This window comes from Harpegnathos saltator, unplaced genomic scaffold (assembly GCF_003227715.2).
Source record: "Harpegnathos saltator strain DR-91 unplaced genomic scaffold, Hsal_v8.6 scaffold659, whole genome shotgun sequence".
Taxonomy (NCBI): Eukaryota; Metazoa; Arthropoda; class Insecta; order Hymenoptera; family Formicidae; genus Harpegnathos; species Harpegnathos saltator.
In genome coordinates this window covers 1387501-1401013 of record NW_020230492.1, presented here as the reverse complement: position 1 = coordinate 1401013, position 13513 = coordinate 1387501, and the positions used below count along the sequence as shown (strand labels likewise).

The 13513-nt window shown below is 46.5% G+C and overlaps 2 protein-coding genes across 2 annotated transcripts; both read right to left on the bottom strand.

The window, feature by feature from the left end:
* Positions 1 to 2774: 2774 nt before the first annotated feature.
* On the bottom strand, positions 2775 to 7291 carry LOC105190702 (L-lactate dehydrogenase). The gene is made up of 8 exons (XM_011153585.3): positions 6987 to 7291; positions 6588 to 6714; positions 6222 to 6339; positions 5846 to 6019; positions 5393 to 5566; positions 5174 to 5291; positions 4946 to 5069; positions 2775 to 2950 (listed from the first exon to the last, which is right to left on the bottom strand). Exons 1-8 carry the CDS (start codon positions 7199 to 7201, stop codon positions 2786 to 2788), a joined length of 1215 nt encoding a protein of 404 aa, XP_011151887.2. The 5' UTR covers positions 7202 to 7291; the 3' UTR covers positions 2775 to 2785.
* A 672-nt stretch (positions 7292 to 7963) lies between these two features.
* On the bottom strand, positions 7964 to 11797 carry LOC105190700 (L-lactate dehydrogenase). Its single transcript, XM_011153584.3, has 5 exons — positions 11480 to 11797; positions 9872 to 10000; positions 9282 to 9747; positions 8804 to 9045; positions 7964 to 8349 (listed from the first exon to the last, which is right to left on the bottom strand). Exons 2-5 carry the CDS (start codon positions 9995 to 9997, stop codon positions 8185 to 8187), a joined length of 999 nt encoding a protein of 332 aa, XP_011151886.1. The 5' UTR covers positions 9998 to 10000; positions 11480 to 11797; the 3' UTR covers positions 7964 to 8184.
* Between the last annotated feature and the right edge of the window lie 1716 nt (positions 11798 to 13513).

Below are 13513 nucleotides of genomic sequence, written 5' to 3'. Positions count from 1 at the left end.
ACATTCTGATGTCCCTTGGCGACATTCATATCACGAAAGCGCGCGACGCGTTTTGCAACCTCCCGCTCGGCCGGGTAATCGTGACGCTGTGTGACAGCCGGTCACATGTTCAGGTTCCAGTTAAAAATACCCATAACCCAATTTACGCGGCTCGGCGAAAGTAAGAATATGCGTTTCCTCGCGGGCTCTCTCGCTGCTCGCGAGTGACAGTGAATTCGAGCGACTCGTGGCCGACGGAAGCCGAGGCGAGGAGGCGAGCGCGAAGCTGAAGATACGAGTCTCGCCGCGTAGCCTGGCGAAGCTGTCAAACGCGGCAGCTGTACTTGACAGCTCCGCCGCTGTCAGCTACGCTCGCTCGGCGCGGGCCGAGCGAGAGACCGTGCGCGTTCATTCAGCATAGCGCAGCGCGCGGCGACTCGCCAGGCCAGGAGTTACGTTTTCGGATGCGAGAAACTCACTTGATCAGAATCCTCCAGAAGCAGCCAAAGCTGGAGCCGTTCGGCACTTCGCTCGCGTACGATATAGTCATTTCCTGCCTGACCACACTCTCCTTCCCGACACGCTACCCTCTTCTTCTTCCTCCTCCGCCACCCCCTCCGCCGCCTCCTCCTCCTCCTCCTCCTCCTCCTCGTCCTCCTCGTGTTCTACGGACGACCTGGACGTACCTCGCACTGTGGTCGTCGGTGTTTCCGGTGGAGATGCTGCACACTCGCGCACATGCGGCACGCGGGCCGCCGAGGTTCCGTTTCGATCGCTGCTGATCGCTCGGCGGGTCTGTGGAAGGGGCTCCGGGACGGGAAGCGCACCTGGGAATTTAGCTGATAGCTCGCGATGGGCTTACCATCAGGAAGTTCGGTTCACGCGCGGATGGACAGAACCAGCTGACCGGGCGAACCGACTGTCTACTGACTGAACTCCGCTGACGGACGGCGGGACCAAACGGAGAACGGGGCCCGGCCTGCCACCTCCACCTGGGGAGGCAGGAGTGTGAGCATCACCTGCGGAACCCGTTTCGGATTAAAGCCGCTTACTCGCGCGCTGCTCGCAGCCGCGGCTGATCCGAGCGCGACGGCAGGCTAAGGCTTCAAATTCGACGGTCGTGTCTGCGACGAGAGAGACGCGCAGGAGACGGTCCCGCGGAGAGAGCCGATCATTCCGGGACGAGGCGAAGTTGCGCAAATGTGTGCGATCTACCGTACTCGCGGTGGACGCGAGGGGCGTGTTAAATGTCGAGAGGATGAGTAACTGGTCTGGAGCCCAAGATCTCTCAAGAGCGCGCTGCAGCAGTTTGTCTTGCGGATTTCTCAATATCGTCCGTATGAGAATTCGCCGCGTATCGCGGGAGGCGAGCCGAAAGTCAACAGGTGACCGCGCTGGTCTAACGGAGAGACGCGCACCACGAGGACCCAGCGCGACTGGGAAACGAGGAAAGAACGAAGTCGGTCTGCGCGTCGAATCGGACGTCCGATTCGACGCGGTGTTTTGCACGACGCGCTAATCACGGCTGCAACGCGGCGGACACGGTTGAGCGTCTCTCGGCTTCTTCGTCTCCGCGCATTCCCAAGGATCCGTCTCACTCTTCCCGGAGTCGAGTCGAGTCGCAAGTATCGCCCCGTCGGGCGGGGTATCAGAGTCATCTCGCGCCGACCCCGGGTCACGTAGCTGTCCGGAGCCAATTGGATGAATTTATGTAACTCTGTCGCAAGTCACTCGTGACATGCGCTTCACACGGAATTCCTCTTTCAAAATCAATGACACGCCTGGCCTTTCAAGTGGATCCGCGCTCGCTCGCTGAGTAAGAGGGGAACGTTCAGCCGTGCGCGCACCGTCCGTGTCGTCTCGGTGATTATCTTAATATCGTCGCGGGTTACCGCGTTTCGCGCTGAATCACCCCGCCGCGTCCTCCTTTGCGGCCGGCGCTGTGCCATTGTGTTATTAGCATAGCTAATTATAGCGTGCCGGGTGAACGATAAATCAGTGTTCACGCGGAGAGATATCTGTGTGTAACTCTCGTGACCCTCACGATACCCTGCTCGCCGTTGGAGGACGTCCCGGGTGGAGAGCCGCGGGCTGCTCTTTTACGGCACTGGGCCCGCTCGAATCCACACAGCTGGACTCGGATTCACCGGGGCACTCGAAGGCGCCATCTTGCGCGCGCTCTTCACACCTTCCTCTCACCTTGCCGTGGCCTAGCCTGCGGCGTAATCGCGACCTTCTGCTACCAACCACCGATCACCTTTCGCTCGTGCTCGCGTGAATGTACAATACGCGCACTCTCACCGCCAGCTTCGCCGACATCCTTTCTATAACGTAACGGGAAAAGCCGAAAAACAGCCATTGGCTCTTGGGCCTTTCAATGAGAACTCGCTCTCCCTCGGACGGGAACGGGTCTCTCCCAGCTTGAGCGAATCAAGTGTGCCAGATACCGTAAAAAATGGGACATTGACGTCACCGATTGCGCCCAGGCCGATTTCAGCGGCCAACGATCGTCTGCAGTCATTTCCGCGAGGAAGCTTTGCCGTAGAATCTCTGATTGAGAGAGTCGGCTTCACAGAATCCATCCGTCTCGCTGATCTCAGTCACGTGATTTGCATAAATTAGCAACCGGAGCGGTCGCGGTCGCGCGGACAGGAATTCGATTGTCCCGTCACCGGCGAACGGTGCGTTGCGGTGGCGATCGTAACGGGACGAGGCGTTAGGACGAACTACATGTGATTTATAATAATCGATGGTACTTTTTTACAACACGAAATATTGATAACGAGTGGCGCCTCCACGCGAAGACTCAGGGCTTGAGGTCCTTCTGTACATTGTACACGGTGTTCGCCGATACCTGGAACAGCTTCTTCTCCAGCTCGGTTATGCGCATCCGTATGACCTGCGTGATGCCGTTCTCGCCGATCGCACAGGGCAAGGACAGGAATATTTCATGGCACACGTCGTGATGACCCTGGGCGGAAAATGGTCTCACTGGACAATATTACGATTTTGCGCGCTCACTTGGCTAATATGCCGTTCGAGCGGCTTACATTTCGTTAGGGCGGACTCACACTTTGGCAGAAAAGCAGAAAGTAGAAAGGCAACATCCAGTCAGAAGTCGCGCTGATAGTCTGTCTTTCTCTTGAAAGACAGAGACAGACTATCAGCGTGAGTTCTGATTGGATGTTGCCTTTCTGCTTTTTGCTTTTCTATCAAGGTGTAAATCCATCCTAAATCGAATCAGAATTCGCACTGGTAGTCTCTCTCTCTCTCTCTCTCACTCTCTCTCTCTCTCTCTCTCTCTCTCTCTCTCTCTCTCTCTCACTCTCTCACTCTCTCTCTCTCTCACTCTCTCACTCTCTCTCTCTCTCTCTCTCTCTCTCTCTCTCTCTCTCTCTCTCTCTCTCTCTCTCTCTCTCTCTCTCTCTCTCTCTCTCTTCTCTCTCTCTCTCTCTCTCTCTCTCTCTCTCTCTCTCTCTCTCTCTCTCTCTCCCTCCCTCCCTCCCTCCCTCCCTCCCTCCCTCCCTCCCTCCCTCCCTCCCTCCCTCCCTCCCTCCCTCCCTCCTCCCTCCCTCCATCCCTCCCTCCCTCCCTCCCCTCTCCCTCCCTCCCTCTCTCCCCTCCCCTCAACTCCCCTCCCCATCTCCCCATCTCCCCCTCCTCCCCCTCTCCCATCTCCCCCTCTCCCTCCCCCCTCTCCCTCTCCCCTCTCGCTCTCCCTCTCCCTCTCCCTCTCGCTCTCCCTCTCCCTCTCCCTCTCCCTCTCACTCTCGCTCTCCCTCTCCCTCTCCCTCTCCCTCTCCCTCTCCCTCTCCCTCCCCTCCCCTCCCCCTCCCCCTCTCCCTCTCCCTCTCCCTCTCCCTCTCCCTCTCCCTCTCCCTCTCCCTCTCCCTCTCCCTCTCCCTCTCCCTCTCCCTCTCCCTCTCCCTCTCTCTCTCTCTTTCTCTCTCTCTCTCTCTCTCTCTCTCTCTCTCTCTCTCTCTCTCTCTCTCTCTCTCTCTCTCTCTCTCTCTCAAGAGAAAGACAGACTATCACTTGCGACTGGCTGCTTTTCTGCTTTCTGCTTTTCTCCCCTCCTCCCTAAGCTCTCTGCTCCCTCCTTAAGAACGCATTGGCAGAAAAGCAGAAAGCAGAAAGGTAGCAGCCAATCACAAATAGCGTTAATAGTCTGTCTCTTTCTTGTCAGAGTTTTTCTCTCTGTCACTCTCTTGGCTTCTGCTGTTCTGCTTTCTGCTTTTCTGCCCAGGTGTGAATGCGCCCTAAGGGAGAACTCACACCTGGGAAAAGCAGAAAACGGAAAATCAGAAACCAATCATCAGTACTCGCGCTGGTAGTCTGTCTCTCTCTTCTGTTTCTCTCTCAAGAGAGAGACAGACTACCAGCGCAACTTCCGATTAATTTCTTCTTTCCTGCTTTCTGCTTTCCTGCCCTAAGAGCCCATTCACACCTGGGCAGAAAAGCAGAAAGCAGAACAGCAGAAGCCAAGAGATTGACAGAGAGAAAAACTCTCGCAAGAGAGAGACAGACTATCAGCGCCATTTGTAATTAGCTGCTGCCTTCTTGCTTTCTGTTTTTCTGCCCAGGTGTGAATGCGCCCTCAGGAAGGATTTACACCTGAGCAGAAAAACAGAAAACAGAAAGGCAGAAATCAATTTTGCGCTGGTAATCTGTCTTTCTCTTCTATCTCTCTCAGAGAGACTCTTCTCTTTTGTCTGTCAGAGACAGACTATCAGCGCGACTTTTGATTGGATGCTGCCTTTCCGCTTTCTGCTCTTCCGCCCAGGTGTGAATCCTCTCTCAGGGTTTCATCCGTTTTATTTCTACGAGACGCTGATCGGTGACACGAATCGTTATTTGTTGGCGGCGGAAAATTTTTGCCGGCAGGAAAGCTCTTCCTCCGTGTGAATGACAATACGTGCAACACCGGTGAGTGAGGAGCTGCGCGACAACACGTGTCGGTGTATACCTTAACCAAAGTCGAAACTGGTATAATCGCTTGCGTGTTATGCAATATCGCCGATACGATGTTGCCTACGGACAGCCCCACGGCCGTGTTGGAGTATCCTTTCAAGCATCGCACCATGGCGCCTCTAATGAAGTAAAAAAGAAACATCAACATTCGATAAGAATAGAGAGGAGCGTACGAAGAAAAGCGAGGCTTTCGCTCCGACGCGAGTGGAATTGTCAGGCTCACAATCTCACGACTTCTTTCGATATATCGTTCCACTTCTCGTCGTCTGTGTCTAAGCCGATATTCGGGATAATATCGCGGAACTGCACACCCGCGACGTTCACTCCAGACCAGAGCGGAACTGGGAAATGTTAAGTGTTAGGTTGCACCTTGACACGTAACGCATCGCCTTTCTCTTTGTGTCGAATGTCAAAGAGCGCTCGCCGATTGCCCCTGACTCACCCTGACTGTCCCCGTGTTCGCCGATGATGTACCCGTGCACCGAAGTCGGCGCAATTCCGAGCCGATCGGCGATCAGGTAGCGAAATCTCGCACTGTCCAGGTGGGTACCGCTGCCGATCACTTGGTGGGTCGGGAGTCCGCTTAATTTCCATATGATCCACGACAGGATGTCCACTGCGCGCGGAAAAACCTTTCATGCATGCGTTGCTTCGGGTTTTCGACGTGACGCGAAATACACCGTGAGAAAATAACCGAATCATAATGAGTTTTCCTCATCATTTTTACGTCATTTAGTTGTCATTATGGTTTTCTGTTCTACCTGGGGTTGCGATGCACTACGTAACGCAAACCTCGTGTGTCTCTAACTTTCAATTAAGGTACGCGTGCCGAAATAATTTGTTAAATATGTGTGTGTGTGTGTGTGTATGCGCGTTTGTTGAAGATGATTTTAACCTGGGTTACTGACGACGACGTACACCGCATTCGGGCTGTAGCTCACTAAAGGTGGTATTATGCTCTTCATTATCTCCATGTTTCTTTGAACCAAGTCGAGCCGAGTCTCTCCCTTTACCGGCCGCACACCTGCGGCGATCACTACGACCCTCGAGTTACTCGTCACGCAAAAGTCTACGAGAAAGTCATTGTTCACCTGCGGATGTCGGCCCGCAGAAACTCGTGCGGACGAATTTGTATATCCGTGCAAGGTGCAAATTCGAACAATTACGGTCATCAGTCGTGTGCAGATCTAATTACGGCGCTCACGATGGCGCTCACGATGGCGCGTATTGTTTGCAACTAAACTTACACGCGGATTCGAGAAATGCTTTACCAGTGTCGTACTCGATCTTTGGGTCTCCCATGAATACGGAGCCGTGAACAAAGTCCAGTCCTTCACCTTCCAGTTTTTTGGGGAAGGCGTCCACCATCGCGATGTGCGAAGTAATTCGCTAGATGGTAAAAGTCAATGAAGCGTATAGTTAACAAACCGCTAGCTAGCGTTTCTATTCTTTAGTAACCCATGTGCTCTAAACCATAACTATACGCGTAATAGAACTAATATGATTATTACAGCGCGGTCTAATGCTATGCATTCCATTAGGTGCATTTGCATGGTACACGAACTTTCACTTCAATTCCTAACAAACGGCACAGTTCGAACGGCCCTGAAGGGCTATTCGAGGATTATGAAAGGTACCTGTAAGAGAAGCGAATTGGCGACAGCTACGCCGACCATGCCAGCACCTACGACAGTAACTTTATGGCAACAATCCCTAACCGGCTCCGCTAACTTGCACAAGAGCTCTTCTCGCAAACATGGCGGTCTGAAATTCGAGTAATTCGACTTCTTTCTACATCTACGACGAAGTATCGCATTGTGGTTGAATAGTGACGAGTGGACACAGATGAGATGCGCTACGATTTCCTTTTGTATTTTTCTTTTTTCATATTTTTTTCTCAGAATTTAATACTCTTAACGCACGCTTATGCACTTGCCTCTTAATTAATTCATGAATATTTGAAGTGATTTGTATCCAGCAAATTATATATCTGCGATTATATTTCGCTCCGATTTGAAGTCGTCGCAAATGCTTACATGAAATTGTGCACTCCTTGCAAGTCCGACCCCGCAGTCGCATCCTTTCCGAAGCTCTTGCCTTTATCCTTGCGTCCTAGGACTTCCGTGAGAATCGTCGGCGGCAAAGTACGTAAAAATCGGCTCCTGACGAAATCAGCCGTCGACGTCAATCGCACGAGATGCCTCAAGCACAACGGTAAAGATGAATTTGACAGTACAGATGATAGAACCATTGCTTTTGTCACTCGTAGAGTTAGCAAACGTCGCACTCGTCACATTGCATGGGATCGTTTTTCTTTCCAAAGGAGAGAGGACATTGATAAGGGGCCGACATAACATCCTTATGTCATATCGCTATCATATTGGTTCGCCAATTGTCAAACGCATCCATGGTTACTGAACTTTGAAATTTCTGATTGAAAGGTACACAAAGTTGTACGATATATTCGACTCTGCATGTGATTTAAAAAATATTGAAAATGTTTTATTACTGGAAAATGTTATGTATAAATTAAAAATAAATGTTAGAAACGACGAAACATTTATCATTTTAGATCGAATAACAGGATTTGTTAGGATTATTTTTTGACACACAAATATGCATAAACATTCACAATAAGAACATTCGTTGTCTAATCATAAAATAAGTAGTATTTTATAGAAAATACATATACGAATTATTATATGAGCCTATTATATACATATATAATTACTTAAACTACAAATTTATATATAATACTAATAATAACAACAACGATATAATAATATGGAGGCCAATAAAGTTTGAGTCTCGGCTAAAATCAACTTTTTAGCCAAGATTTAAACCACAATTTACTAAGATTCGAACTCATGTCGAAAACGCTATAACTTCATCATTCAGAGCGATAAATAAATTCAAAGTTAAAAAACATTGATGTATATTGATATTTTTGAATCAGAATGTAAATAACTAATTTCTTATTTCAAATATTTTTGAACTATTTTATGTTTCATCTTCTGTTATATTTTCATATTATCAATTAAAACCTAAAAAGTTTAACCGATTAATGAAAAAGAGGGAAAAAGAGGAAAAAAGTGATTAAACAAATGCATATGGTTAGTTTTTTGATATTAATCTTTTTTACGAAATCGCATAGCTTTGGTAAATTGTCGATAATACTTCGCTTCTGCATCGGACACAAAAATAGGAACGCAATAAAGTAGTATTCTTGTAATCTTAAAACTTAAGGTTCTTTTGCACCTCTTGCATCTTTGCTGAAGATTTTTGCAGTAGTGCAAGCTCCTCATATGTTAACTTCTGTTGAACTATAAGCGTTACGCCATCTTCACCCAGCGTGCAAGGTAAAGATAAGAATACTTCCTCGTTGATTCCATGATGACCCTAAAATTTAGTAAAAATATTCGAAAATAGTTCAATTTAATTAAATTTAATTTAATTTTTAATTAAATTTTATTTTTCTTTCGTTCAATATCGTTCCCCAAAAATATGAAGATAGTATTGTTTCATTTCAAAAAATAAAAGAATTGATAATATAAATTTAGCGAAATTTGATATTTTACGCTTTATTTTTTCATTTAGAATATGCTAGCAAGTTTTTCACAATTCGAGAATGATAATAAAATAAAATAAAATGATTGATAAAATGAAATAAATAACAATAAAACAATTCAATAAAAATAGATGCAACGGATGAAACGTTTAATGTATTACTTGAAACATGTAATTATATTTCATAAAACGCAAGAGAAAATATGAACGTTCCAGAAAATTATTTGTCTTGCTGAGAGTAAGTTGCTGTAAATTAATATCGTAGGAAACGTTGTTGTCGACTTACAGTAACCAGTGTGGACACGGCATGTACTTGATTGGAGTTCCTCAGTATCGCTGATGCGAGGTGCGATACGCTGAGACCGATAGCCCACGAGGTGTAACCTTTAAGCTTGATCACCTCGTACGCACTTTGCACCACCTGCTTGTGCAGCTCATCCCAATGTTCCTTGTCCTTGTCGGTGCCGACGTCCTCGTACAAATCGCGCAGACGCACCCCAGCAACGTTCACTCCAGACCATACCGGTACTAATAAAGGCAAAATTTTATACTATATACTTAATATTATCTACTATATACTTAATATTATACTATATACTTTATATTATACTTAATATTATTTTATATTATATACTTAATGTATATCACCAATATATACCAAGTTCAGTCTGACATGACAGGAAAAGCGAGGAAAACACGTCGTCAGCTAACGTGTTTATCGCGATTTCTCATATTAAATTGAAGAATGCACTTGACGTACGTACCACTGGTGTCGCCGTGTTCTCCGATGATCCAACCGTGGCAAGATGTAGGCGCGACGTTGAGTTTTTGCGACAGCAAGAAGCGGAAACGGGCAGAATCCAGGTTCGTGCCGCTGCCGATGACTCGATTCTTCGGCAAGCCGGACAGTCTCCACGCCACGTACGTCAGGATGTCCACCGGGTTGGAGACGATCAGAAGTATCGTATTTGGACTATATTTGACCAACTGAGGAATGATGCCTTTGAAGATGTCGGTGTTACGTTGAACCAGAGCCAGCCTGGTCTCCCCTTCGCGCTGACGAGCGCCCGCTGTCACGATGCAGATGCTCGAGTTCGCGGTCGCGGCGTAATCCGTGCTGGCGTTGATCCTTGCGTTCTTCAAGAACGCGCTGCCGTGTTGCAGATCCATCATCTCCCCCTTCAGTTTATCCGCCATCACATCGATCAGCCCAACGTCGCTCGAGATGTTCTGCGACAGGTATCATTTGTCGAGTGATGTGAATCTATGCATTTCTTATGGAATTTTTGCCACGAACAATTATACGACGGTGTGCATCTTATATCGCGTAATCTTGCAATATGCATTAACTTACATTTGTCAAGATGCTGAAAGCGCAGGCCATTCCAACCTGACCGACACCCACCACCGTGATTTTGTTCCTGCCGGTTAACACCGGTTCCGTCACGGTGCTCAACAGTTGGTCTTTTAATGTTGCCATTTCCTGCGAAATTAGAAGGCAGGCTTCATCGTTGAGATGTCGATGTAACATTTAAAAAAATTCATATTTCGTTTAAAAAAAATTTTTTTAAAGAACTAAGTTAAATTAAAAAGTTAAATTAAATTAAAAATTGCAATCTGTCCCAATTAGACATTCAGTAATTGATTTGTTAGTAGCACAAAGTCATGCGCGAAATGTGTCCACTGACACGTTTCCATCGTATCGCAATATTATACGTTAGTAAGTCCAACGGAATTTTCTTTTTCAATCGTCGTATAGTCATCAAATGACTAGCCAGTTTCGTTTGGACGATTCGAAGTTTTAAACACGAGAGAGAAAATTATCGACATTATCTTGTTTGTTCTTCAAGTTCAAATTAGCGTACACTACAAAAATTAACACCGGCCCGTATATCCCGTGAAGGTCAAAAAGGTCACGCGGCTGCGACCTTGCGTGATCTTTTCGATCTTCAGCTCAGCCGCCATTGAATTTCTCTATTCTGTGCTCGTTCGTCGAGTGAAATTCATGGCGAGGGCATCAACGCGCGAGTTCAAGAACCTCGTTAATAATATCGACGGCTCTAGCACGCGATACGCCCGTGCCTTTTTATAGAAGGATTCTACGCGCCGCGTCGGCAAACGCCGCGCCGCACCGCGCCGCGCCGTTTCGAGCGATGCCGCTGCAATTTCTGCCGCGCTCGCTGCACATAATGCACAAACGCAACGGCTGATGGCGCACGTGATCGTCAGATGGCGGTAATGGTGCGATAAAACAAGCATGTGTATCCCGGGAGAAAGACGAGAGCGCGAGTGCAGCAGACCCGTTCGAATTGCGGATGCAAACGCACGAGCGAAGCGAGGAAAAATCCGGCGGACGGCCGAGCGCGCACGTCGGAATTTAATTACGGATCGTCGATTACTCATTAATCATAGATCGCCAATAGCGCTTAACCGGCGAGATCTAATCGGCCGGCCAACGGCGAGCGAGCGAAGCCCGGTATCATTAAACTCGCTATACTTTGTATGGGAGGGCAGAAAGTAATAAATTTGCGATAGCAACGGTAACGGTACGTAGTGTTACTACTACGTCTACGTAATGTAGACGATAATATCGGGTGAGCGATGCCCGGCCGACGGCACCCGATTTTATCGTATAGATAATGAGCTCCGGCTGATAGCGAGCTCGGCGACAAATATCTCCGGTAAAAGAAGCGTATCGATGAACTAATGTTGCAAGTACGGTAGAGACAAGCGTTAACGAGTGACAGTCGCGATGCCGGAGAAGATGAGTCCTGTGAAACTTATCGCTAATGTTGCGCGATGCTGTCTCTTTTTCTGTTCAGCCTTTCTCGCTATGTGCTTTATCTTTATTTGATTTCTTGTTGTAACGCGCTACAGCAAGTACAGCAAGTAATCTAGGTGCTATCGTTGATTAATCAAAAGTGCTTTCGAATTATGTACTTGAAGAAGGATCTCCACTGACCTTAATAAGGTACTATACCACCGCGTGCACTGCTCCTTGAAGCTGTCGAATGCAGACTGAGCGCGTTGCAGCCGGCACGCCGCTATACTACTGACTGAACTGACAGTTCAGAGATGTGGGTTCGCTAAGGTGACCTTGTCCCCACCTTTTATACCTTCCACAACCGACGGATACTACGGGATACTCGAGATACCGGCGGTTACGTACTTTGATAGTCCGAAAGCAGGAAATTGATGAAATTGGATCCATGAAATGAGTTTTGCCAGAGTTTTCCAACAAATGCGAAAATTTTGTCTCGAATAGTGTTTCGAAGCACGTGTCACATGCTCTGGAATTTCACGGAGAGTAACATGACGTGCACGCACGCACGCGCAAAGTGACGCAACCTCACGCGCGGCTTGAGTATCTGATATCGATCCGTCCTGATGAAAGTCTTCTTCTCATGTATTTTCCGAGGATTCGCCAATCACGGGACGCTGCGGAAATGTGTTTCGTGTGAGTCAAATATATTTCTGGACACAATCGTGACTGCTGCGTCTTTAGCGCTATAGCGCTTTAGCGCTACTTTATGGCGGACAGTAAAGTTAAATCCGTCTTCCGACGACCCGGACGAAAAAAATATTCCAACGAGTATAACATTCTTAACAGTATATTTTGTGAATAACAAAACTATTTTCTACATTTTATTGACGAATAGTGCAACGTGATGCGTTAAATGAATTAAATTTGCTTGGTCAATGCATGTTATATATATTTTTTATATTATTGATTATTTTATCTCTTTTGATTTTATTTTCAATCAGTTTATTTATTTAAAATAAAAGAAGTGTATATATATATATATATATGTGTGTGTATCATTATATATTTTTATTACTGATTATTTTATCTTTTTTAAATTTATTTTTAATTATTTTATTTATTAAAATAAAAGAAACTCCAAATCAATGTGCACTAAAAAATCGATTCAAAATATTGTATCATCGAAGAATATCGTGACATTAAAATTTATTATTATACATACATTATTTTATCTTTTGTATTTTACGTTTAATTATCTTATTTGTTTAAAATAAAGGAAATGTATAATTATATATTTTTATCATTTATTATTTTATCTTTTTTGTTTTATTTTTAATTATTTTATTTGTTAAAATAAAAAAAACTCCAAGTCAATGTTCGCTAAAAAATCGATTCAAAATATGTTATCAAAGAATATCGTGACATAAAAATTTATCATTACGCACACATATAACGCAATGCTCCGCAACAATGAATCAAACGATTGCGCGACACCAGTTGCATGCCTTTCGACGAAACTTTCGCCACGAGGCTGCAACGCGAACCGGTGGTACGTGACTCAGGTCATCGATCCTTTTCGGAGCTCATAGAGCACGGTGTGCGTGTCAGCCGGCACGTACTCGGCCTTCTTTCCTCTTCCCCACGTTCGATATCCTCCTTTCCTTTTATTCGCACGTATACTCGCTCCCCATCTTGGCACGATCGCAGTCATACTCGGTGGAAGATGTGAGCAAGCGCACGTATGAAACCATCAAACTTTACTATCTGAAACACGATGTTGTGCCGCGTGACCCAGTTTGCTCCTAAAGAGGTTGCACTAATTTCCAAGTAAACCGTCGTCGAGTTTCAATTTTTTCGGCAAAAGAAAAAGGAGAAAGAAAATTATCGCGGCCGACAAGAACTACGGAGAGAACAAAAAGCACTTCGTGCCGTGAAGGACACCCTCCGAGAGATCAAGTCGCAATATTCGCGATCGAGCGGTGACTTTAGTCAGTTTTTACCGCGCGGTTTTAATTGACACGCGAAGGTAGAAAGCCGCCAAGCCCTTCTGCCGTGCAAAATGCAGTCTCATCTTGCATTTCCCCGCGCAATGTCATTTTCTCGAAAAAATAGTTGGCGCCGCCAACTATTAGGAGGTTCAATTAATTCCGGTCTTATTTTGTCAATTCTTTTATCTTTATTTTAAAGAAACGGATAAAGAATTTATTTTAAATTTACATCAATCAAAATATT